Raw genomic sequence first — 26,030 nt, 5'->3', positions numbered from 1 at the left:
GCAGATTGAATCAGGTTCAGGGTGGAATTATCCTTTAATTCGGACATAATTGTTTCACCTAGGCTTATCTCCTATTGTTTCTCTCCCCCAATGTTTTTCCAACTATCTCCTGTAAGTAGGACTCACACACTCACACACACACACACACACACACACACACACACACTACCACCTCAAATACACAGAGGCACTGCCACTATACGCTTCTGCTAATTGAATCACATATTACATTTGCAGGCAGATTCGTTTAGCCTGACAGAGTGGCGGCTGTAAGAGGGTCGGTGTGTGAGCTTTTTTTCTTTTTGCGTCTGTGCATTCTTCAGGATGGAGAACCTACGTATCAATTATTCATCTGGTGCACTGCTCAGTCAGATAGTCGTGAATCCATCTCCCACCACCTCCTCCCCGTGATGGAACACGCTGTGGTGGTTTTTCTCCACAAGCTCAAAGGCCAAGAAGATGTGTCGCGCCACAGGGTTGCTGGTGGAAAGATGGTTTTAGAGGTTTTCTCTCTTCAAAAAAAAAAAATCACAAATGTGATTGACCCGTATGAATTGGGCATGTCTTGGTCTTACAACCCAGCCTGAGCTCAGTGGCTAGATGTAGCGTTTGGATCCACCCTGTGCAATGTAGACGTTAGAAGACTCTCGTTGGCTGCAATATTAGACAGCTTGAACCAACGTTTGCAAATTTGTTTAAATTCTGCTCACATTTGCGAACACATCTGTTGAAAACCACCAGACATTAATTTTTCAGCCTGGCGTAACGCAGCTCTATTTTGTAATGTTGTTTGGCCACTGACGATGTTATGTTCTCTGGAATATTCCTTAAAAGTGCAAACAAAAAGAAAAACTGGCACATTTATACTGATAGTACATTTCATTATCACCAGAGTTGAAAATTCTGACTTACTGGCCAGCTAAGTCAATGACAACGCTCCCGTTTAGGTTGCAATGTGAGGGGAACCTCGACTGTTTTACCCGCCACTCGGTCTGTTTATGGTGATCCACAGTATTGTAAAACATCTACTTGCACATATGTGGTTTTACGCTTTGGGGCACAAACAAACATTCTGTGTTGCAGATACCAGCAAGACATGCTGACAACAAAACAACAGAGGCGTGCATACGGCTTTTCCTACTTGCTGCTGTCAACTCTATGGGATGTAGTTTGCAGCGCCACTTCTGGGGTAAACGTAATGCATTATTAATTGGATAGATGAAGGTAAGTATTGTTAGAAATCGAGCGAAGCTCGCGGGCCGATAAGCCTCCAAGGTTGAAACTGGGCTAGAGCCGCTTTGCTCATTTGCACAAACGAATGCATGGTTATTTCCATTCTGAAAAACGCGGCATGTGCGTGATTACTCAGCGCCACGCTGTGCACGTGTGAACGCTGGGAGCCAAAGGTGAGAGAACTGACACAGACCTCCCTCGGATCCACGCAATGCCTGTCGCTAATTGTTTTGTCCGTCCCTGTGGTCCCGTGACAGGAGAGGGATGCCGGTGACGGCGCTGACAGGCTGCTCCACAGTCAGAGAGGGGGAACATGGGGTGAGCCCAGGAGGACTGAGAGAAAATAAAGAAGAAAACAGTCAAGAGGACTGAATGTGTGTGTGTGTGTGTGTTTGTGTGTAAAAAAAAAGAAAGAAAGAAAGAAAGGAACAGACAAGGAAGTGGAGCGGTGAGAAGGCAAGATAAGAGGAGGTAAGTGCTTTTCGCTGCTGTGTCCACTGCATGTAGGAGGAGAGAGCCGAGACGGGGGGAGGAGGCACCGGCCGGCTTGGTGAGACAATAAAAATAGTGCTGACATTGTTACAGTTAATGCACGTGTTTGTCAGCATGTTACGGAGAGGCAGGAGCGGAGATAAAACCCTTCCCGGAGCAGTGATAAACAGAGGAGGAATGATGAGAGGACGGGGAGCGGGAATCAAAGTTTAGCGCTGAGGGAGGGGGAGGGTGGTGGTGGTGGTGGTGGGGGAGGGAGGGAGAGAGGGAGGGAGGGAGCAGGCGCCGGTTAAGGCCGCTCTGATTACAATACTAGGTGTTTAATCGTGGCCATTTAGTTAACCGCTTGTCGGGATCGATGGCGGGGAAATCGAGAAGGAGTAGAGGGGGAGATAAGTGCGGGATGAAAAGTGGCAGAGGAGGAGCGCCGGCGGGGGAGAGGAAAAACCTGGTTGCCACGCAGGGAGGCAGGAGGGGTGAGGAGGGAGGTGGGGTGAGGAGAGCAGAGGGAGAAGGAGCAGGCTGAGGAGAGGGATGGAGGCTCGCGATGATGGATGCGTTGCTCTCGTTTCGTGCCCCCTAACAAAGACTCTAATTAGTGTTTGTGTAATTCCACAATGTCTCCACCGCCTGCTCATCTTAATTAACTACATCCATCTTCCCCTGCTTCCATCCATCCCTCTCTCTCCCAACTCCCCTCCCTCCGCCCTCCTAAAATAACACACTGACTGTTTGAACCCCACCTGGACCAGACCTGCTTTTACTCACTATCTCTCATCGTGCCCACTTTTTTAATATATATATTTTTATATATATATTTCTCATTCCTCTCTGTCCTTTAGCTATGTGCATCCTGTCGTTACCTTACGGGCCCCATCTCGCCTTCTTTCTTCCTCTCTTTCTTTTTTTTTTTACCATCCTCATCATAATAAAAATAGCTTCTCAAATTTCGAGATGCTTGGCTTGTTTTATAAGGCCGTCCACCCAGAGCGAGTCTGGGGAGCTCTGTGTTGTGACAGCTCATTTAGTCATCCCGGTCATTAATTTCATCAATGGGCTCAGGAAGTAGCACAAACACACCAACACAAGGCTCCTCCATCCAAACAAAAGGCACTTTTGCACCCAGCTGCACCACTCAGACTTCGTTAAGGCTTACGATTAGACGGCGGGTTGTTATATGTGTAGCTGTTCACTTCTGTGGGACGACTCCAGGATGATGAGTAAGCTTGCTTTTTTGTCCATTTTAGTCTTGATTCTTGAGGTTCATTTGTCAATTTCAATTTCAATTTGCCTTTTTTGGGGTTGTTGTTTCCCACGCAGCTTACATATGGAAGCTCAGGCTTAATTATCTGAAGAAGTTTGCTACGTTTGATGGCTGACACCTTTATTCAAACTATGTCAATGTCTGGTGAGATCATCTAACAAAATACCAACCTGACAAATAGCTGATAGAAGCTGCAATAAGGGGATTTCAGCACAGCTTCTGTCAGCTGTCACGTCACAGAAACATTTTTCACCTTCTCCACCTCTTCTTTCCAGAGGTTCCAGCACACAGATGGCACAAATTAACAAGACAGCGTGGCTCTGCCTTGGTGACATTGTTGCCAGTAAACAAACTCTATATTGACAACAGTCAAGGAAAACGCCTATGCTTTTTCGCAGTGTGAGCATTACTCAGGTTGCGTTTTTTACGGTCTGACTGCTCAGTGTGCGCACATCAATCAAGAGCCCTGCCATTCAATTATAAAACACTTACTTAGAAATTGTGAGTTGAAATCGGAAATCGGCATTTCTTGAATTGTTTAGTCTGTGCTCAGTTTAAGGTCGGCTCCACAGGGGGGCCGACTTGAGCAATACTTTCAACAAGTCAACTCAAACTTCTGCCAGCCGTGCTTTATTTGTACCTCGACACTTCCAGCCGTGAAGTCGGAGCTGACCGACTCCTCATAAATGCCACTCTATTCACCGCAGCCCCCGTCACTTCCTGCTTTGCGACACAACAATAAAAAAAAAAGGAAGTTCATTCAGTCGCTCTGCAAACTGCGAAACAGTGCATAATCACCTTTAATTACACCCCCATCGCCACCAACAGACAATTCAGGAGCCACTCGACAACAAAACAAGGCAAGGAGGGAAACAGCACAACAGTGGCGCAAATTAATTTCCCGGATCTGGCTGCTCTTCAACAGTATGAGGGCCAATCGGGTTTAGGGGACAGTTACGCAAGTGGTGAATGGCAGCGGATGAGGAGAGACGGAGGCGAGAGAGTGAAGTGCATTTACAGATGGGCATGACAGGACTGTTGACGACCGGTCTTGCATTGTGTTATTGTAGAGAGCCGCAGATGGATCGGAGTACCTGCCATCATTTGGCCCCGCCGTCTGAAAATGGCTCTCCTGCCTTTCAGCCTTTCAGCAGTCAGTCAGTGTGACAAAAGACTGCTGGGAGTCAGAGCCCCTGTTTCACAGCGGCCCATCTCTGCGGTGCCATGCACACACATGTGATTACACACACACGCGCTCACACACACGCACACACACACACACACACATGCGCGCGCACAGGCACGCTCGTAAATATTGTGTTGCACACGCCGGTGCCCGTGAACTCAATCAGGAGAGGTGCAGGAGGGCTCTTAACGCTCGCTGCTGTGCAAATCTGGAGCTGCTGAAATGTACAAAAGAAAATCTGTTCTATTTATTCTTAGTGTTTTACATATTTGTGCGAAAATATAACTGTACATCTATATAAATATATATACATGTATGTATATATATATATATATATACATGTACATACATTTATAGATGGCCCGGAGTGTGAACTACCCGAGCCAAGATGTGCTGAGAGAAGCACAAATGGCTTTTCATTCCCTTTCAAACGGACACCAAAGATCCATTTTGCACCCATAATGCACCATCACAACACAGAATGCACCCCCCCCCCACCCCACCCTCCACCGCCACCACCTCCACCAGCACCTCTAAATATTCCAGCCGCCTTCGCTGGCCCAGATAGGCATCACGCCGGCCAAACGGAGACGAGGCGAGCGCGTGGCCATTGACGGCAATTACAAGCCAATCGGCTCCCACCTCCCGCTGAGGGTCAGGGGTTAATCTAGCGGGGTTTCACCTGACAGCACTTCCTCCGAGGGAGCTGCGCAGGTGGATGAGGGGAGGAGGCGGGGGAGGAGGAGGGTGAGAGCGACGGCCAAATAGAGTTAGAGGGAGGAAAGGGGAAGCAAATGGGGGGCAGAGATAGCGGGGACTGAGATGGAGAGAAATAGAGGGAGAGGGAAAGAAGAGAAGGGGGGAGGCCGGTCGGCCGGTTCGAATGGAAGAAAAGACTGTGGAAGGCACCTTCATGCGCCAATCTCACATCGGCTTAGCTCGCCGGTGTGTCTAACCTTTAACAGCAAAAAAGGAAGAAATGCAAAGAGTGACCTCAGATGACAGCGCAAGTTAAATCTCCTAATCTGTGAGCCCGCTGGGCTCCACGCGGCTAATGGAATGTAGATGTCGCAGGGGCATCTGGATTCTGCCGCCCGCCTCGCAACCTTTTGCGGAACGTCTTCCTCGTGTCGCTCGGGCTGTGCGTGTCCCCGCCGCCGCCGACAGCAGGAAGCGGTCACACCAGCCGGCAATGCGGACGTGATGAGCGGGAGGCAAAGGATGTGTTACTGTACAGCAGGGGTGTCAAACTGAAATACACAGTGGGCCAAAATGTAAAACTTGGACAAAGTCGCAGGCCAAAATTGATATTTATTGAAAAAAATCTTCCTCAGATACAACAGTAAACCTTTTCATATGGACCCAAACAGGTTTCACATTGATCTGAATATGGACCAAGCAAAGCTTAATACTATACATTAAATTACTTAATACTTTACACATGCAAAATCAAATTTCAAATTAAAAAAAATCATTAAAATAAATGAAATGTAAATAAAAATGGTATGGCTCTTTCTTATTTGCTATCAGCTTTCCTATTTAAATTTCAACAGTAATGTTTTTCCACGGGCTAACAATAAATTTAAATATAAAATAACAGTAAACCAATGGAAATAATATCCATATATAATACAATTGAACGTCTTGTCCTGATTGACGCAACAAAATATTAGTAGAGCGCTCTGGGATTTGTAGTATTAGCAGTGCATGTGCTGTATAAAACCAGCGGGCCAGCTCTAGCAGTGATTTTGTATTAAATAATGCACACACACACACACACACACACACACACACACACACACAAAACTTGAGATAAGATAAGTTGATTTTTCAATACTGTATATTTCAAATAAATTTTGGTTTATGTGAGTAGGAAATAGTGGAAATGAAAGAAATGAAAATTTCTGAAAGAAATGTAAATTTATCGGTGGGTGTTTGAAGAACTATTAGCAGTTATTTTGGGGCCAAGCGCTTCAGGAGGCAGAGAAGGCTCAGTCAAGCGCTGTTAACAAGAATCCAAACTTACTGATCACAAACACGTGGGGGTCCAAACACAGAGCAACTTTACAAATCCAAAATACTTTAAAGGGGTTTAAAAATACAAAGATACTTTGAGGACATGAAAGAAGTGGGTAAAATTCAACACTGTCACAACAGCAAACACACAAACACACTGGCTACGCACTAACCCCGCACCGTGAGGAGTGATTGGCCCGGTGAAAGGAAAAGCTCCAAAGCAGCACATGTGTGATCCGGTTGTGTTGCAGAACGGTCCGGGCGTGACCACTGGGAGGACGTTGAAAATGAGTTGTGGCCGATCGCACGTCTGGGCTCCCCAAAGTTTTAAATCAGTTTGCAGTAAAACACTTCTTGCTCGCAGCCAGCCTTAAATACACACGTGTTGGCAGGTTAACGAGGGTTAACGAGGACCAGGAGAGACTTCTCAAGGTAACCGGAGGAGGAGGAGGAGGAGGAAGAGGAGGATGAAGAAGAGGTGGAGGAGGGAAGACCGCAAGCAGGATGCAAGATGAGAGGAGGAAATACTAAACAAAACAGGAAACCAACAAGAAACTGACCGCGAAATGGCATCCAAAAACCGAAGCCGTGGCCATTTCCAACCTCAGGTTGGGCACGGCGTATGAATCATGAAAGGGTAAACATGGAAACAGGAAGCAGTCCTTCTCGATCATTGACCTATTAGGCTTGGCAGTCATCTTTAATCTGTCGGGTAATTTTATTTAAATGAAATTAGTTTTTTGTTTCCTCTCTGCTTTCTGTCCAGGTCTTCATGAGAACGCAGACTAAATCAAGGTCCTTGCATGTGAGTGTGTTTACAGAAAGAATGAGGGATAGAAATTTTGGCAGGGACGCAAAATAAATTTAGGTCCCCTTCTAAGCCTTTCAGACTCATCTGAGGTGCTTGATTCTCCACAGAGCGGCACGGCCTAAATTAGTGAGAGGCAACTTATCAGTATTTTAGTTTTAACAAGCAGCCTCAACTGATTAAGGGGAAAAGAAAACACATCTTGGCTGGGTTTCCATGACCCCTAGAATTGTGCAAAACCTAAATATCGCAATAAAAAAACTGTATTGGCAACAGCTAAATTTGGAAAAACCTCTCAAATATGGCTAAAAGGTTTTGACGCTCTCTCATGAGGTGGTTTTTGACACGTATCAATATGGAGGGACATCACAAAAGTGTCATGGAAACAGTTTTCGCATTTTCACATCAGCGGACGTGATGTACGGAGTCACGTGACCAGTTCAATTCAAGAGAAAGTGGTGCGTTATGTTCCGACGGAGGAGGAGACGGAATATTTTTTACAAGTAATCAAAGAGAAAAATATAACAACCATTCTTGACAGCAAACAAAATGGAAATGCAGATTTATCGCAAAACATTTTGTACCTCCATCCTCCTCAAAGTGGGGCCTCGCGGGATGAGATTTGTCAGGGAATTCGGCGTATGCGCTTCACACCATTCACCGGAAACACCTGCAAATCGCAATTGTACGAAATTTCAGAAATATCGCTTTTATTTTGCGAAAAGCTGTCATGGAAACACAACTAGTGACTCGTCACTTTGAGAGCCACACGCTACTTTTAGAATATATTTTTAGATTATTTTTTTTTTACATGAACAAATGAATGAAACAAGTTTCTCTGCACTGGACTGTCTAAATGAGTGACAGAGCGAGTTCCAGTGTGTTATTGGGCGCCGACCCGCCTCCGTCCTGTGGCAGCAGCACTGACACCAAAACTTCTGAGGTGGAGGTTAAACACGTGAAATCATTTTTTTTTTCTCCAACGGCATTTCCCGTCGAACCTGCCAAATATTTTGACATGGAAGGAGAGAAGATCAGTGAGCCGCCAGATCAAACGGGGGTTGCAGTGCATGCAAGTGTGCAGACTGTTTGAGAGAGAAAGAGAGAGAGTGTGTGCATGTGTGTGTGTGTGTGTGTGTGTGTGTGTCTGCGTGCATGCGCGCACGTTGAAAGAAGCAGGGCAAAACATACTCTGCAGTGTGATGTTTTCTACCAAACTCTGCTCCATCCTCTTCATACAAAACAGTGATCCAAACTCAAAGCAGTGTGTTTGAGTGTGTGTGTGTGTGTACACGTGTGTTTTTTTGTCTGCTGCCACTAGCAACTAGTATTCATATTCTTTCACCTACCTTCTTTCTCATCTTGCTGTCTTTAAAACATCACGACACACACACTCTCTCTCTCTCTCTCTCTCTCTCTCTCTCTCTCTCTCACACACACACACTCTCTCTCACACACACACACACACACGCCGATTGTATTTGTCTTTATCAGTCCCTCCATTTTCCCCTCCCCTCCTTGTGTTCGCTCTCCTACGTTCAATATTTCATGCCGTTGAGAGCGGATCTATTCTGAGCTCTCTCTCTCTCTCTCTTTCTCTCTCTCCCTACACATGCCCTCTCCCTCCTCTCCTTCCCCATCCCGCCATCTTTTCTCTTTCTTCCTCTCACCAACCCCCCCACACATCACTCTTTCTGTCCTCTCCGTCTCTCCGCACCTCGATAAATCTCCCTCCTCCTCCTCCTCCTCCTCCTGCTCTCCACTTCTCATTGCTCTCCTAATGTTCTGCGGCCCATCCAAACTCTTTCTCCGAACTCTGACTCACGCTCACTCCGTTTCCTCACCCCAACGCCACCTCCCAACCCCCCACCCCCCCACCCCGTCCCTCCTCCGTGGCCGTCTGCTTTGCGTGACTGTTGGAAGGTATCGGCTCGGCTCCTCCATCCCTTAACCCCTCACGCCTCCCCTCCATTCATATTCCCCCTTGGCTTCCATTCCAACCAAAACACAGAGAAAGCCCTGTTCTTTCTTTTTGCACCTCTCTCCCCTGTTTTCTTTCTTTCAGTTTTTTTCTCCTTCTTTTTTTGCATCCCCTCCCCCACCTCCTCCCTCCGTCCTGCCACCCCGTCACCGTTCTTTTGCTCCCGTCCAATCTTAGTGCCACCTCTCTCCTCCTCCTCCTTTTCCTTCCCTTTACTCTAGCATACTCAGCTCCTCCTCCTCCACCTCCCTCCACCCCCCACACATCCCCCGCCCCCACCCCCCGAGCCTCCTCCTTGCTCTTAGCCCCGCACCAGTGTTGTTTTAGGCACAGCAGTGAAAGGTAAACAGAGGGATTGAAAATTCATGTCAGTCAGTCGGGTGAGAGAGGGACGGCAGGGGAGGACGGGGGGGAGGAGAGGAGAGGGCAGCGGAGGTGGTGGGGGGTAGTGGGGGGGTGGGAGGCGGTGGGGTTGGGGAGGGGGGGAGTGTCAGTACAATTTACTAACACAACAGTGAACAGCGAAGCGGGCCAAGACACAGAGCAAGCGGGAGGCGGAGTGAGAAAGAGACTCCTGGTTCAAGAATGCCATTGAAATGCAGCGCACACACACCAGTGTACGGGGGGGAGGAGGGGTGAGAGGTAGGGAGGGGTGTGAGGGGAGGGAGGGGAGAAAAAAATTATACAGTGTTTACTTGGATATTCACATGAGTTCTGTGTAGGTTTGAGCGTCCCGCTGAATCCTTGTCTACACTCTTTACGTCCTGCGGCCAACAAGGCCACGCGAGTCCTATAGGGGCCTAATATCCAATTATCAGTGTTGGGGGGAGGGCTGCGATTAGATTTCGGGGGCCGGGGGGGGAGAGAGGAGTCGGCTGACAGATGTGTTGTTGGCCGCCTATGGCTGGGAAATGTCATAAGAGCCCCGGTGTCGCCACATGCGTTCAGCCTCGAGGTCGTTTCTCATAATAACCCCAATACAAAAGTAATCCGGCAGCGCTGCAACCCAATCCAACCTGCATGATTAGAATTGACAGGGACGTTTCGCTGAAACGGAACGTTGCCGCCTTCTCTCCCTTAACGAAAAAATCGAATGCGTAAGCGAGAGATGGATAAGAAAAAATGAAAGTATGTGCTTCTGTTTGTTTTTGGTTTTCAGCTCCTTTCCTCCACGAACTGATTAGGTTTCCTTTAAAAGCTTGGCCATATGGTAGTTTTACAAGCGAGCCCTATTGCCTCTTTGCTGTCAATCACACAGGGCCTTTATGCAGATCAAATTTCCGCACCAAACTCCAACAAAAGCCTAATTCTTAGTTTCAAATCCCTTTAAAAATGTTATGTAAATTTATATAAATAAAATAAAATACTGCAATATTTTTGGTTGACAGTCCAAACAAGATGGTGCTGCATTCAAGGGTTTGATGACACTTTCTAATTAATTTTGATTGGGGGCAATTTTAAAAGTTGCGCAGTAAAATGCACAAGGTTGATCAATCAAAGAATAAAATGGTTACTTTCACCTTCTTTGTTTTTCATGGCCGTGAGTGATCATTATTCAGTCACTCTCAAAAAGACTGAAGGAATTCTGAAAAATGATCCTTTTAATTATTTTAAACAAAAACAACATCTATAATCTCTCTTTCAAAGTGTTGGATGAGACAACTGGTCACGCTCAATTATAAAAAAAAAAAAAGAAAAAAAAAAAAAGAAATATGCCTGCAAAAACCAACTCTGCTTCTACACACTTAACTGATTCAATAGAGCAAAAAACGCCCTCAAAGAAATGGTGACAAAAAAATCGCAACAGATACATACAAGACAATTTTTCTTAATTAAATTATTTGGAGATCGCGCTATCGACGCAACCAAACTCATGGCTTCGAATGCTCCACCGTGTATCATGCAATATGTATTTTTTGTGAACTAAATTTTTCTGGCAGTGTTGTTGTTGGTTGTTGTTGGTTTTACCCGCATGCATATTTCAGTGTAAGCGGGCCTTTAGCTTATTTATTTATTTACTCACTTATTCATTTTTCTGCTGTGATCCTCCTCAGCGCTGCACAAACAGAGATATACAACACGGCGGCGAGACGGAGGAGAAATGACGGACAGAGGGGGCAGGAGGTGGAGGCAGAGGAGTGCTCATTAAAGAGTTGCATGTCTGACGGAACCGTAAGACACGGAAAACTGGTGGCGGCGTGGAGGGGCAGCAGAGGAGACAGGTTCACCACCAGAGACAAAAGTGAACAAAAGGCAAGGTAAAAAAAAAAAAAAAAAAAATCGCCGAGCCAGGTGTCTGGGATCACAGCGCGGAGAAAGTTTTTTGCATGAGAGGGAGGAGGAGATGGAGTGGACAGCTCGGGAGAGGGCGGAGAGACAGAGGGATTCCCCAATGGCGTCTCATCTCTCCCTCTTTCGTGCTCTCCTTCTCCCTATTTCCCTCCCCTTTTCTCCCAATAAATCATCCTGACTTCTCCTTAACCAACTCATTCCCAGCAGGCGGCAAAAAAAAGTGTAACAATCTCTCTCTTATCTGCTATCTCTCTCTTTTTCTCCCTCCCTCCCCTCCTCCTCCTGTCTCTTTCGCTGTCTGGCCTGTTCCTCTCTCTCTCTTCTCTCTCTCTTTCTCTCTCTCTCTCTCTCTCTCTCTCTCTCTAACACACACACACACATGCACACACACACCTTTGATGCACAGTTTGTGGCAGTGGAGATGACAGAGGGGGAGGGAGGGGAGGGGGGGGGAGCAAATGACTGAAAATTATGCCATGTCTCTGCAGGATGGTGCAGCAGAAACGCAGCAGACACATCACACAGGTATGAAAATAACTCCTCTGCAACTTAAAGGTCCCGTGTTATGCAAAACTTCCCATTTGCGCCGCATTTTCCAAAGCCGTGTGCGTTCGCACTCATCAGAAATGAGAGAAGTCCAGCCGAAAGCTCTGCAGCTCGCTCTAATTTTTTATTTATTTATTTTTTTAAGTATATGTCTATATGCAAAATCCTTATAAAGCAGCCCTGTGTGATGTCACAAAGGCCTTCAGTTCTTCTCCTGGGTTAGTGGCAGCACCCTTTGCAAGGTGTTGGTTCTGGTCTTTGTCCCCTCGTAACATATTTTAATAGATTATATAGAAATATATTATTTTCAAACCTATGTGTTTAATATGGAACGGTTTTTATGCCCCTATCTTGGCCATGACGTCCTTTGCAAAAGAGTTTCTTAACGTCAGGGGGATCATTCATGGTAAAATACATGTTAAATTACAACAATAAACTAAAGCTAAAAAAAATTTAGATTTTCCTTTTTTAATTAGCCAATTCATCATGTGTGGCTGCTCTAAAGGACCTGTAGTTCTCCCCAAACCCCCCCCCCCCCCCCCCCAAAAAAAAACACATCATCTGTGCATCATTCGAACAAACCACTTCCAGCCGTCTGCATCACGTGACAACCTAAAGCCACTTGATTGGAGGTCATCAACCGCTCCTATACGTGCGGCCTGCTTCATCTGTATCGTCTGTGTGCTTGGTGTCGGCCGGGTGAAGAATGCATGTAAAGGAAGTGCGTGCGTGCGTGCGTGCGTGCGTGCGGGAGCACATGCACACACGATGCAGGTGCGCGCTTGCACGCCCCCCTTCAAAGAGGTTCGCACGCGCTCGTAGTAACGCATTTGACTGACTTACAGTGTCTGGGGAATCCAAGCCAGGAGGTGTAGCTTAACCTTTAGAATAAATATTCACTGCTGTGTGTGTGTGTGTGTGTGTGTGTGTGTGTGCGTGTGCGTGTGCATGTGTGCGTGCGATGAAAAATTGACTGCAGATGGTTGCTTTGCAGATGAATCTGGGCAGAGAGAAGAGAAAGAGGAATGGGGGGAAAGAGGGGGGCAGAGAAGTGGAGGAGGAGGTGGAGGAAACCAGGCCCCCAGACCCCAACATGGTAGCCAATTCAGCGGCCAGCGCAGACGCCGAAAAAGTTTTTGACTACCGCACTATAGGGCTCATAGAGCTTGGGCACTTCACATCATGTGGCTGTGACACATGGGAAACATCAGGACGCATCAGCCAATCAGAACGAGCCAATGCACAGCAGTACGTATGATGCCGTGACGTCACTCTGGGAATAAAATCTTTTGAGGTCACAGTCGTCCTGTCTATGGGAAAAATGCCTTTTGAGGCCATGGGATTTTTTTTTTTGCTGCAGTACCTCGAGTGGCCACTGGAAAAAGAAATTGCTCGCCGCGTCATTGCCAATCCAGTATCCAATTCTTATAAGCCAATACGGTTGCAACCGTTACCATTTTGGCCTCTGCTCCCTTGGGGTTCCAAGCAGGCCAAATGGGGGCAAAAGTGGTGATCTAGCACAGGGCAGGGCACTGTTTGGCTCAGAGTTTTCACGAAACACGAGTGTGAGTTTTTAAAGGCCCAACGTGTAGATATTTACATTTACACATATTGAAAACTGAAATGCTTATTTAACTGTGCCGTGGGCGAATGAAAGAGCTGCAGACGTTTTTGTTCTCGGTGGCCAAAGACAAAGTTCAAAAAGAACCTCAAAAAAGTACAACCGCTAGCTCATGTCGATAAACTGTTAGCCACACAACTGTTAGCGCCTATGTTTTCTCTGCTAAGGACAGCGTTTTGTCAGTATTGCACAAAATCATTCTAAGCCCTGATGAAATGCTTTTGTGAAAAACAAAAAGGTAAAACCTATGAATGGGGGCACGGAAGGCATAACAGATGTCAAGGGACCCTCGGTCCGCCTTTGCAGCGGTAACTCCACCCACGCTGAGCTGGGACCACGTCGCGGTGGAAACACAGTCGTGCTGAGCCGAAGTGGCCCGAGCCGATGAAGCGCTAGTGGAGATGAGCCCTAATAAATCCATGAGAAAGAGGAGAAAGAGGAGGATCCAGAGCTTTCCATTTTTTTTTCCAAACAGGAGAGGAGGTCGAAGATTTGGTAGTGGTGGTGGTGGTGGTGCTGCTGCTACTGGTGGGTGGGTGGGTGGATTCTAGTGGTGGGTGGAGGAGAGAGAGAGAGAGAGAGAGAGAGAGAGAGAGAGAGAGAGAGAGAGAGAGAGAGAGAGAGAGAGAGAAAATCAACTTGCGCACGCCTGATGTGCAGCGTCTCGGCCCCAACATTGGAGGAATGCGCTTTTGTCGCGCGCAGGAGGCGGGGCTGGCAAGAAGGGGACGAGCGCTGCCTACCAAACAGAGAGAGAGAGAGAGAGAGAGAGAGAGAGAGAGAGAGAGAGGGTCCGGTGGCCGCGCTGCTGCTGCTTTCACCGTGAGTGAGTGAGCGATGCTCGTCGGATAGAGTCTCGAGGAGCTCGTGCAACTGCTGAACCCGTCTCGCGGAGACTCGCACGAGCGCAGCAGAGAATCCCGCTCTCGTGTGCTTGGCGCAGCTCGCTCTTCGTCTTCGTCTTCGTCTTCTTCTTCTTCTTCTCCTCCTCGTTTGACGGACTTAAAGAGGGAAAAAAAACTGCAGCATCACGCAAAAGAAGAAGAAGAAGAGTTTGCAGAAGGAAGAAGGAAGAAGACTTGGCTTACTGTTAATATTATTCTACATATTTTCTAATTCGTGTTTCTAACGCCGGCAGCGTGCTCCTCTGCTCTGCTCTCGTGGATTGGACCGGTTTCTTGCTTCGGAGGAAGAGCGACCCCCCGCTCGGACCCAACGCCGACCTCCTACACCCATCTGGCGGGCTCCGAGGCAGCACAACCCGGTGAGGACAGCCGAGGACCAGGCGTCCCCCCCCCCCACTATCACTATAGGACCCCCACAAAACCAACTCTTCTTGGGGTGGGAGGGTTGGAAAGCCTCAGGAATTTTGGGGGTGGGAGGGGGTGCTAGTTTAATGGTTGGGGGTCGAGGGGTGGAGGTGGGGGTGCTGCACCCCAAGTCACTTGACACCACAATAGACTTCGACTATTACAGCAATAATTAACCACAGCCAGACTATTGCAACAGTCCTTCTCCTTGTGTCGCATGCGTGAAGCTTTTGTGTCTTTCTCCTTCCTCTTTTTGTTCCCCCCCAACCCCAACCCCACCTACCACCCCCACCCACATCCCACCCACCCACCCAAACCCGTCTGCTAGGCATTTGCTGCTGGGATGTTTGAGCGTGGCCGTTCGCTGGTGGGTTAAAGGGACCGAGAGAGTGGCCGCTGGAGCAGGAGGAAGAGGAGGAGGAGGAGGAGGAGGAGGAGGCGGAGGAGGAGGAGGAGAGAGCCGAGGGACGGAGGCCGTACGAGGAGGCGGGAGGATGGCTCTGGTGGCGCTGTCTCTCCTGGTGCTAACGAGTCTCACCTGGGCGGACCTGCTCCAGGTGTCCGCCGACAGGCACTCCGTCTATTGGAACAGCTCCAACATACAGTAAGAACCCCCCCTTACCTTCTTCTTGCGTGTGTGTGTGTGTGTGTGTGTGTCCTTGTGATCTCTGTGTGTTCTCCACCGGCTAAGAAAAATGTCCTGGTTTGCACTTCCAATGCTCTGAGCTTCACTCCATCCGTCCGTCCTCCTCCTCTTCCTCTGCTGGGCACATCAGCACCGACCGACTGTAACTCTCTCTCTCTATCTTATTTTTTTTAAAGTTGAAGAAAATATTTGCCCATTACCGCAAAGAGCTAAACAGGCGTCTCATGTTCCTTCCCAATTCCGTGTGTCTGTGTGTGTGTGTGTTGCTGGGTCCCCTGCCTCCTATGTGAGGTCAAGGTGGCTCCACTCCAGATCATCTCCCTCTCTGACACATTTTGTGCGTGGAACTATCGGTTGTGTGTGTTTAGCGCTCCTCCTCCTCCTCCTCCTCCTTCTCCTCTTCCTCCTCCACCTCTCTGCCCCACATGATGGAGGAGTCGACAGAAAAGGAAAGAGTTCTGCCTTCTTCTTCTTCTCCTCCTCCTCCTCTCCTCCGTCTTAGAGCGCTCGTTCCTCTGTCTTCTCCTCGATCTGGTTCAATTAGGAGCACTTCTTCATCCTGACCCCATTGTGCTGCTGCGGTGTCACCGTTCAATCTCTCCCCCTCGCTCCCGCTGCGACGTGCTCTCTCCTGCCGTCCCTCCCCGGCCCCCTTTATTCCTCCTGTTTACACGCAGTCCGCTGGCCTTTTTGTTATCCGTCTAATCCCTCGCTAGTCGCCTCTCCATCTCCGTCCGAGTTGAAAATCTTCTTTTCCTCACGCTCGATTTTTTTCCTGATGCTCCTCCAGTGAGTGAATTGCAAGTCTGTTGCCATGCACAGTCAACCTGCAGCAACAAACAAACTTACCCCCCCCCCCATTTTTCGCTACAATTATCTACTGTTTTTTTTCTACTGGTTCTTTAATAATTCAGTGATCCACGTCCATCTTTCTTTGTTTAACGGGCTAAAATTATTGCCTGTCCCCCCTACAAAATGTTGATAGTGTCGTAAAGTATGGCGACTGCATGAGCTAAAGAAAACAAACTAAATTGGAATGATAATGGAGTATTTCAGTGGGATGGTGATGCCGTGTAAATCTCGTGATTTTAGCTTTGACGTCGTGCGAGGCGATCCTCCTGAATCAGTCGGTGTCGGCGGGGCTCTACAGCGCATGTCACAAACGAACACACCTTCTTTTTCCACCCTCCGTAGTGCAGTGTGTGTGTGTGTGTGGTTGGGGGGTTGGGGGGGTTGGAGGGGTGCGGGGGTGCGGGGGGGGGGGTGTATTCCCGCTACCAGCTTTCACCACAGCTCATTATATTTTGCCCTCGGAATTAACTAGAATTAACATCAAGGATGGTCATCCAAACAACTTAAATATAATGCACGTGTTTATTGAAGAGGCCGCAGTATAAAAACACAGTAAAAAGCCGGCTGTTTTCTCAGGTTGGGAGGCCATCGACGACTCACTTCACCTCAGCCACTTCTTAGTTTACTGCGCCAAATAAAACTAAGAGAGACCCAAGTGAATTTACGCTCTCGCAGAATTATGATACGTGACGCAGTGCATAAAGCGACCGGGGCGGAAAATGTGAGGTTATTGCTCTTGGTATAATACGGTAAATAATATTAGTTTTCCTTAATGCGGGAAAATTGTTTTGCACATTTTAGAGAAAACCATATTATGCTCAAATTCCCTGCTAATGTGCCTCCGCCGGTATTCTTCAGCCACTCTCGACGTGGAGTTCACCGCATTTCAATTTGCCCCCCCGAATATTAAGAAAACTTCTCGTGAAATATCTCCCTGTCGCTACGAGAGACTTAAATCGATTTGGATATGAAATGTGGAAACGACATCGAGCGAAGGGAGGGAACAACAACAGTCAACTCAATTTCGCTTTAACCTCTTGAAAAATAGATTTTTAATGAAGCAGCCTGCGATCTGACTGCTGGCTGTGCGCTTAAAAAACACACACACAAAACAAACAGAAGCAATAAGGTTGCGGTTGACTTTCCAGAGCAGGCAGCAGGAAGAGCTGAGCGACCTGACCTTTAACCCCACCACCGTCCGGCAGCCCTGCAGCCTCTCCTCCCCTGTCTTGCTGCTAACGCTCTTTATCCCAGCGGCGGCATATTTACAACCCCTGCAGTGAAACTCCGGCTGTGTGTGTGTGTGTGTGTGTGTGTGTGTGTCTTTTTTTTCTTTCCTTCTGTCTTTTTTTCTTTTTTTTTCTTTTTTACAAAAGACTGCAGTTAATTAAAGAACACCACATCTCAGCGGACCTGCCTCATCCCTGATCTCAGCCCGTCTCTCTCTCTCTCTCTCCCTCTCTCTCTCTCGCTCGCTCCGTGTGCGGAACATACATAATGACAATCGGCCGAGCGAGCACAACTTTTCTGGGGGTTCGGCCCACTTTGTCGGATTAAAAAGCCGAAGAGTTAAACCTGCGCGGCTGCCAGACTGCCTGCATTTATTTCGATCTGTTTTTCTCGCAGGGACGTGGCTGGATTGCGCCATTAGCTGTTAGCGCCGGGCCTCTGCGTATGTGTGTGTGTGTGGGTAGGGGGGGTCTTTCTCTCTCTCTCTCTCTCCCTGTAACTCTTAGCGCAGCGCCGAGGTTTGGAAGTGCCAATAATAAGCTGTGGTATAGCTGTCACTTTGAGCGGTAAACACATTGTAAAGCCCCAGGACCCTGCAGCTCCTGACCTCGCCACCCCCCCCGACAAACACACACACACACACACACACACACACACACACACACACACACACACACACACACACACACCCCTCCTGCCCTGAGCCACTCATCTAGCACACGAGACAGGCAGACACTGTTACCATGGATTAACTCCTCTCTTTTCCTCTCACTCCCTTTCTCCCTCACACACACACTCTCACACACACACTCATCCACGCAGGCGTGCTGGTAGCCGCACATGCGCCCTCGCCTGCGCGCTCCCGTACATCCACGACTACGAGCCGTCTGCCGTCTCCCTTTATTCATAACTTCCAGGAGATGAATCGCTTCCTGCGAGCCGCCGCTGCCCATCACTCACCTGTCGCCGGCGTCCCGCCGGGCACAGGCGTCGCGTGCACTTTTGCGTTTTGCGCGTGCACGTGCGCATGCTCGTTCGTGCGTTCGTTCCCCCCCCCCTTCTTCGCTACAGATGTCTCTGCTCGCTGACGGGTGACCGAAACAAAAACAGATCCATCAGTCCGTTAAATCACACATTATCTCCCACCACCTGGCAATTAGCCACTGCTGTGAGCTGGAGTGAGTGTGTGTGTGTGTGTGTGTGCGTGCCCGCCTGCCCGTGCGTGTGCACCGGCGTGTGTCTGTATACATGTGTGTGTGTGTGTGTGTGTGTAATCTAATAACGCTGCAGTTAACCGGTTTGCATAATGGATACGAGCTGATATATCTTCATCTGTTAGATCTACGATCCAAAAGCAATTAGGTTCAGAATAAACACATAGGCGTCGGTAGGCAGAAGCCGTGCGCGCGTGCACGTGAGAGAGTGAGTGAGTGAGTGAGTGAGTGAGCGTTCAATGACACCGTCACCTCGACTCACGCCACTTGGCACGGAGCCAGCGGTGGCGGCAGTGTGTGCGATCGTGGTGTGGGTGGTGATCAATGTCGAGCGGCAGAACTCGCTTTATATTCATCCGGCTCGTCGGAGTGCGCGGAGACACGTCACGCAGGGCTGAGGGAGAAATAATGTTGGAATATGGAAAGGGGAAGGAGGGAGGGAGCGGAGAGGGAGAGAGGGGCCACAGATCAGGGTTGGAGCAGGAGAGGAAACACGGTTACGTGTTGGTGTGGAATTATAATAGACGAGGGGGAGGAGCGGGGTCATCACAATGATGATAAATAATTCCTGATGCACACACCCGGCATCGACAACACACCCCGCTCCACTCTGGATGCGTGTGTGTGTGTGTGTGTGTGTGTGTGTGTGTGTGTGTGTGTGTGTGTGTGTGTGTGTGTGTGTGTGTGTGTGTGTGTGTGTGTGTGTGTGTGTGTGTGAGAGAGAGAGACAACGGGAATGTACGCAGAGCTGCATAAATAGTGTCAGTTGTTGTTTCTCACCTGCGTAACTAACGCTGTGTAGCACATATATCACTGGCAATCCAAGTGAGTTCGGGCAATGCATTGTACTATAAGGTGCTGTCAAATTAGTCACATTGTTGGTTAACTAATCACGGCGTCTACTGGTGCAGACGCCAGCAGCTCATTGCCATCTGTTTCATTTTCCCCACATTCTCTTTTTATTACATTTTTACCTTTTATGCTAATTTCGCCATTAGAGACCAGTGTGCCGCACTGCTTTCCTCACTTTAGACGGCAAGTGGTCTTTGCGGGTGTCAACAATTATGGCCACGCTTGGTCGGTGAGCATTATGTTGACGGAATTTGCAAAACAGCGGCCCGATTTTCCGAGATTTTCACCAGCCCGGCCGGCTCCTCGGGTGGCTGCTCCAACATGCTTGTAGTGTTTGCGAAGGCCCCGCACGGCCGCTCCGTGAATTAGAATTTCCCCGAATGATCTTCTAACCAAATAAACGTTCCTTTCTTCTCCAGAAAACAAGAATTTAGTGAAATAACAGTCAACTCGGCGGTACTCCGCGTTCGACCGCAGCTTTGTTTTCTCACGGTCGGCTCCGTAAAATTCGGTCTGAGGGTTCAGACTTGTTGTCTTCAGCGATCTCTTCGCTGGTGGAAACACGGCTGGGATTATTTGTGTCTCTTTTCAACAGTCTTCAACCAGCTCCCGCTATCTCGAAATTGTTTTCACGGTGATGAATTCGCACTGGCGGATTCAAAAAAACTTGCGTCCACCAAAGTTTGTAGATACAAGAGTTTGGATTCAAACTCGCAAACGCAATTTGACCGATTCCCGTTTTTGTGGAGAGCGTAATTTTCAGTTTATTTACGCGTACAAATACTTCAAAGTACAAAGGCTGCAGCGTTCGACGTTACGCCATGCTTATTCGGGCCAGCGGGCTCACCAAGTAGAAACGGAGCTGGAGGACTCAGCAGGCCCGATCAACCCCCCCCACGCCCCCCACCGACGGCGCCGCAAACCGATCCGTCTCCCGGCGCCGCTCATTTACATTTATGAATACGTGCACAATGGAGAATATCACTCACTCCCTATCACCACCAGCACTGTGTCCGCCTGTGTACCAGCCATCCATCAGGGGTGCTTGTGCATTTGTGTCTGTGCGACGCACAAAGGGAACCACACACACACACACACACACACACACACACACACACACACACACACACACGGGCTGGCCCCGGTGATTATCATGTAGCTGTTGTGGTCACACTGTTCATCAGTAACGCATAATAAGGCCACGTCGCCGTGTCCAGGTGGATGGATTCTGGCGTCGGGCTTCCTGCGGGCGCCCGGCCGCGCTAGACGCCATTAATTAAAACGCAGCGGGGAACACCTGTGTGATGGATGAGCTCCGATTGCATAATAAGATGTGGCCGTCTTCCTCCGTCTTCCTCCGTCTCCCGCCGTCGCTCCGCCTTTTTTTTTCTTCCTTGCAGCACAAACGTTGTCTGCTGGAAGTAATAAAGAGAGGACAGAACAAGGAAGAGCAGGTGAATTATTTCCCCGTACCCTGTTTTTTTTTTTTGTCTCATTATGGGGGCGGAGCTCCCGCCCACTCAGTCTCCTCTGCCGTTGCTCCTCTCAGCAAATGGGGGCTGGGGGGTGGGGGGATCTGTCTCTGTGGGGGGCTGGAGGGGTATTTCAGAAAAGCATGTGCTGCTTCTTAATGCGACCGCTCGGAGAGTTCCGCTCGGTCGGAGTTGCGTTTAATTTTTGCGTCACCCCTCACACACACACACACACACACACACACACACACACACACACACACACACACACACAGCCTGACACTTCCTTGTGCATGAAGTTCTCACACACACAAACAGGGCCATTGATCTGGTGAGAGAGAGAGAGAGAGAGAGAGACATAGACCAGGCTGCGATATCGAACACGCTCCTCGTTTTTCCCGCATCTCCTGATTGCTTCTTTTTCATTTCCTCAAACGCCGTCTCGCTTACGCGATCGACTAATCGGAGGCGACGCTGTGAAAATGGGGGTATTGATGTCCGCCGCGCCCACCTGCTCACTCCTAATTCACGGCCCTAACTGGTCACCGCGATGGTCTGGAAGCAGCTTCTTGTGGATTTAAGGAGTGTAGCGCCGCCGAGGGCCCGAAGGAGAGTCGGGGCTTAGTGGGGCGGCTCTGATTATGCCTGACACCAAAAAAAAAGAAAGAAAGGTGTAAGTCCTGCGGGTATAAACACCCGCCGCCGACGACTATTGATTTTAGTGACTGGCTCAACCATGTGAGGCTACTGAGAGCTTTGCACAGTGAGAAATCTCTCTGAGCAGTCGTCTGCATCTGCAGGAAACACTCCTGTCTCAGAGGAAAATTATTTTCAGGGTAAAAAAATAAATAAAATAGACTGAGGTTCCTCTGAAATTAAAGTGCTATAAAAAAACAATATTTTAAAGAGAGTAAGTGAGAAAGTGAGGGGGGGAAAAAAGAGCTCTGCCAGTTGCTGCGTTTCTCCTGGCAGGTTTGGAAATGTATTTCTGCTAGTCAACCACCAGGGAGCTGGAGGTGTTTCATGGTGGGCTGCGGTGAATTCACCAGCCCAGAGCTGCATACACATTCCAGGCAGAAATGTCACTCACCAACACCTCACCGGCGAGGAGAAAAACGAATTTTTTATTTTTTTTAAAATCACATTTCGATGGACCTGCTGAATCAACTTTATGCCTTTTTAGGTTTTGTGACAACCATGTGACAGATGGAAAATATCGAAATTGTTTTTTTTCTTTCGTTTCTTTCTCAGACTCATGAATGTGAAGCAGTACAACCTCTGCGTAAAACTGCTTTTCCTGCAAAAATAAATAAATAAATAAAGTTTTAGCACAATCGCTGAAAATTCTGAGCCGCTCTGCACGACGCGCGGAACAAATGTGCGCCGCCGCCGCCGCCGTCGCCGTCGTCGTCATGTGGATTCACTTGGAAAATTCCACTCGCCGGAGATTGATCGTGCGGTGTGATTCATAGCGCTGACACATTCTGGAGAGACAAAATCCCTTCTAATGTCATGTAGATTTATTGGGACACATGTGTTCCCCGCATGGCTTTGTTCATCCATCCAAATGGCGTTTTTCAGATCCCAGATAAAAACCATTGGCAGTAAATTTAAGCCATTAATCTCAGCGATTCTCTTTTAAAACGGGCCAGAATGACACATCCAGAAATCAAACTTTTCTTGTTTAATTCGTCCACATCTGCTTAAGTGCGTGCCCACGTTTAATCAATCATTTGCCACCTGCTGAGGAGCCGTTTAGCAGCTTTTGATAGCTCAACTGAATCCCGATGTGGACTGGGTGGCTTGTCGGTGTGAAGCAGCGATTATTTATTACATTTTTTAATCTCTGCATTTTGATAGGGTGAGCAGTCATACTTCTAAAACTACACGATGAACATGCAGTTTTGGACGCCTCCATTTGTTTTTTCCATTTGTTCCATTTGCTGTCTGGACACTCTGAAAATGATGAAAGCTCACAATTGTTCGCGATGAGCCCTGCTCAACTAATTAGTGGCGACTTCCTGGAACGGAGCGACACCTGTGTTAAGGCCAGGTGTGCAGGTGTGATGACAGAAGCTGCTTTTTTCCGCGGGCGCCTCGCTATAGCGACGGAAAACGTCCAAATTGGCGTTGTTTTCGCGCAAATAAGCGTCACCGACGTCTCCATCATCGTTCCCAATGATTCTGCTGATTACCTCTAACGGTTGATCGCGAAACTGCTGAAACTAATACTCCTGAGAACAAACACGATCCATGAAAAACACTTTCAATTATGCAACTAAGGGTACACAACTCGTCAGAAAAAAATCAAGAAAATGTACCATTTCATTTTTTTTTGCTTGAAAATCAATTAAATCCCTTTTCAACCATTATAATGGTAATCAGCGGCTAATTAATTTTTCCCGCAAATGTACAAATTGGCTGATTTGAAGTATGTGTGTTTGTGCCACGGCGGCGGAAATTAAAAACAAGATCTGGCCTGTTAATTTGTAGCCTTTAAATACACAAAAAGAATATTTCTGCAGTACTTTCAGTGAATTAGACTTTTCTTTGGTTTAACGAGCCCTGCGTTTTGGCACTTTCTCGCAATTTTCTCTATTTTTCAAAACGTCAGTCGGGACTCGTGAGGGAGAGCGAACCTGTCCGACGGTCCCTCCTGCCGTCCAGCGCCGCAAAAGGAGTTACTGCTGACTGATCTCGGCCGTCTCCGTCCTTACCTCCACTCTGAACCTGCAGATGAGTAGCGCGTTCGCCTCCGTGCGGCCGACTGGAGGTGATCTGAGGACAGGGCTCGATGGGGTGATGTGAGGACGCGGATCTGGGAAATGAAGAACGGCGACACCTCTGAGGGGGCCTCGTTTGAGGTCCGCCGTGTTTGGGCTGATGCCAGTTTGAACTGTCCCCCGTCTGAAGTCGATGAACCGCCGGGTCTTTCTTTTTCCTTCCACCCCATCGGCCGACGAATCAGATCTTTTCTTGTATCATTTCTTTCCCTTTTTTCCTGCAGATTTGGTGGCGAAAATACGGAGGTGGAACACGAATTTGCTCATGTGGGAAATCTGAACAAATGGCCCCGAGAGAGCGGCTCCCTCAGACACACACACACACACACACACACACACACACACACACACACACACTGCTCTGTTGATATTAACATTACTCTCCGAGTCGATGCCTGAGCTCTAGTAATCAGGTGCTAATAACAAGGCTGTGATGTTTACAAGCTGTTTGTGTGTTTCTGTGTGTGTGTGTGTGTGTGTGTGTGTGTGTGTGCGTCCCTCCACACGCCACACGCCAGATGCTCACGTTGCGTGTCTGTGATGTGGCTAATGGTGGCGGTGTGGCGGCGGTCTGAGGCCATATGCTGGATGGGTAAACTCTACCGACGTGACAATTAGCCATCTTCCACATTAAGGCCACGCGGCTTCTGGTGAAAACGCGGCCCGTTTTCAATCACGCACGCACTTTTTTTTTTTTTAATGGGAAAAGCATGTGTTTCTGTGTGTGCGCTGGCGCTGCTTTACTGGGTGGAAATGACGCTAACGATGGTTTTGTCGGTTCATCGGGGCAGAAAACCACACAAATGCGCGGCAAGGTTACGTTCGGATTTGAGATGATTAAAAAAACGAAAAAAAACAAATTAAAAGAGAAAGTTTGGATGTCGAGGTACGAAGCGGTTCGGACGGCTCGAGCGGGGGCCAAAAGTGCGTAGGGGACACCGAAATAATTCCTGTTGCGGCCAGAGAGAGCGCTCCGCCGAGAGGGAGGGAGTCTTTAATTGAGGTTTTATCCATTTAAGCTGTCACTAAGAGGCCAACTCCGAAACCTTTTAACCGCTCTCCGCTCGGTAATGACACAATTCGGAGAGGAGACGTGTTTGTGTCGGGGCGCTGGTGCGAACGCGTGTGCGCGCGCGCGCGTGTTTGGTGCGAGCGAGGCGGAAGGGTAATTATGCGGAAATTGGAAAGTGGCTAAGTGAATTATGACCTTGTTTCGGCAGAAGGCTTTAATCAGCGGCAGCCAGGCCAGCGAGGGAGGCAGAAATCACCGCTACACCCCCCCCCCCCCCACACACACACACACACACACACACACACCCACTCACCTCGCACCCGGTGGCGGCCAGTAAAAATGAGCGTCGGCCGGTGAGACGCGTCACTGGGAACCAGTGAGTCGACCTGTAATTCACGGCGAAGCCATTAAAGAGCTTCTCTTGGCAGGGAGTTGGTCGGCGGCGGTGACGCTTCTGTGCCAACGGTAATTCAAATAATCGCCCGGAATTGATGTTTTAGCGTAAGAATTGATGTCACGGAAGCATTCGTCGGGATTCAGCCAACATTTAATTGCTTAATCAAACTGTCCGCCGATTTCCTTTTTATTGATTTGTCATCAGAGGTGGAACGTCAGCATGTATTGGCAGTTGGCCACGATGATGTCATCAAGCGCCTTCACTCCGACTGGATGTGGTGCAGTGTGTGATTGGGTGTGTTGACCTTTGAGAAAAATACATTCATTTCACGTTACAGTGGCTAAATGTGGTAATTTGAACAAACTTTCGTTTTCAATTTATTCCAAATCTGCTTGAACCAACTTTATTTTTTTCCCTTCCGCTCGTTGTCTGTGTTGACCCGAGCTTTGCTCCGTGTTTGTTTTAGTGAGTTGCGGGAAGTTTTGTGCCCTCCAGCTGGCCCGAGACCTCAGAAAAATGTTCCGTCTCGGCCTAAAGATTCGAGAACTCGGCTGTTGTGTTTTATTTTCCCCTGCAGGGGAGTCGCGGTGTCGGAACAGAAGGGCACACATTTACATGTTTGCTTAACCTCCTATAATATTGAGTAAATGTAAACACTGATGCTGCAGCTGAAGCGGAGACATTCGGAGGCCTGACTGTAGGAGTTTGGAGTAAGAATGGTTTGGCTGCAGCCGCTCACTTGTCCTCCCCGTCCTGCTCAGCCTGTGCTGCTGCTGCTGCTGCGAAGCCTTTTTAATTTTCCTGCGCTGCTCTTTTCCCGGCC

General features: G+C 48.5%; 1 protein-coding gene across 1 annotated transcript in view; it reads left to right on the top strand.

Annotated features, from left to right (window-relative positions):
* The first annotated feature begins 14,414 nt into the window (after window positions 1-14,414).
* efna3b (ephrin-A3b) overlaps window positions 14,415-26,030 on the top strand; it is a 56,248-nt gene continuing 44,632 nt past the window's right edge. Inside the window, exons 1-2 of the mRNA XM_076012826.1 lie at window positions 14,415-14,703; window positions 15,078-15,353. Coding sequence (XP_075868941.1) covers window positions 15,244-15,353 — 110 coding nt within the window. The 5' untranslated portion in view covers window positions 14,415-14,703; window positions 15,078-15,243. The remainder of the gene's footprint in view (window positions 14,704-15,077; window positions 15,354-26,030) is intronic.

The sequence above is a fragment of the Nelusetta ayraudi genome, unplaced genomic scaffold (genome assembly GCF_046127955.1).
Source record: "Nelusetta ayraudi isolate G7.1 ecotype Tasmania unplaced genomic scaffold, CSIRO-AGI_Nayr_v1 ptg000136l, whole genome shotgun sequence".
Classification (NCBI taxonomy): Eukaryota; Metazoa; Chordata; class Actinopteri; order Tetraodontiformes; family Monacanthidae; genus Nelusetta; species Nelusetta ayraudi.
Note: the sequence above shows the minus strand (reverse complement) of the source record. Positions and strands in the feature narration are given on the sequence as shown.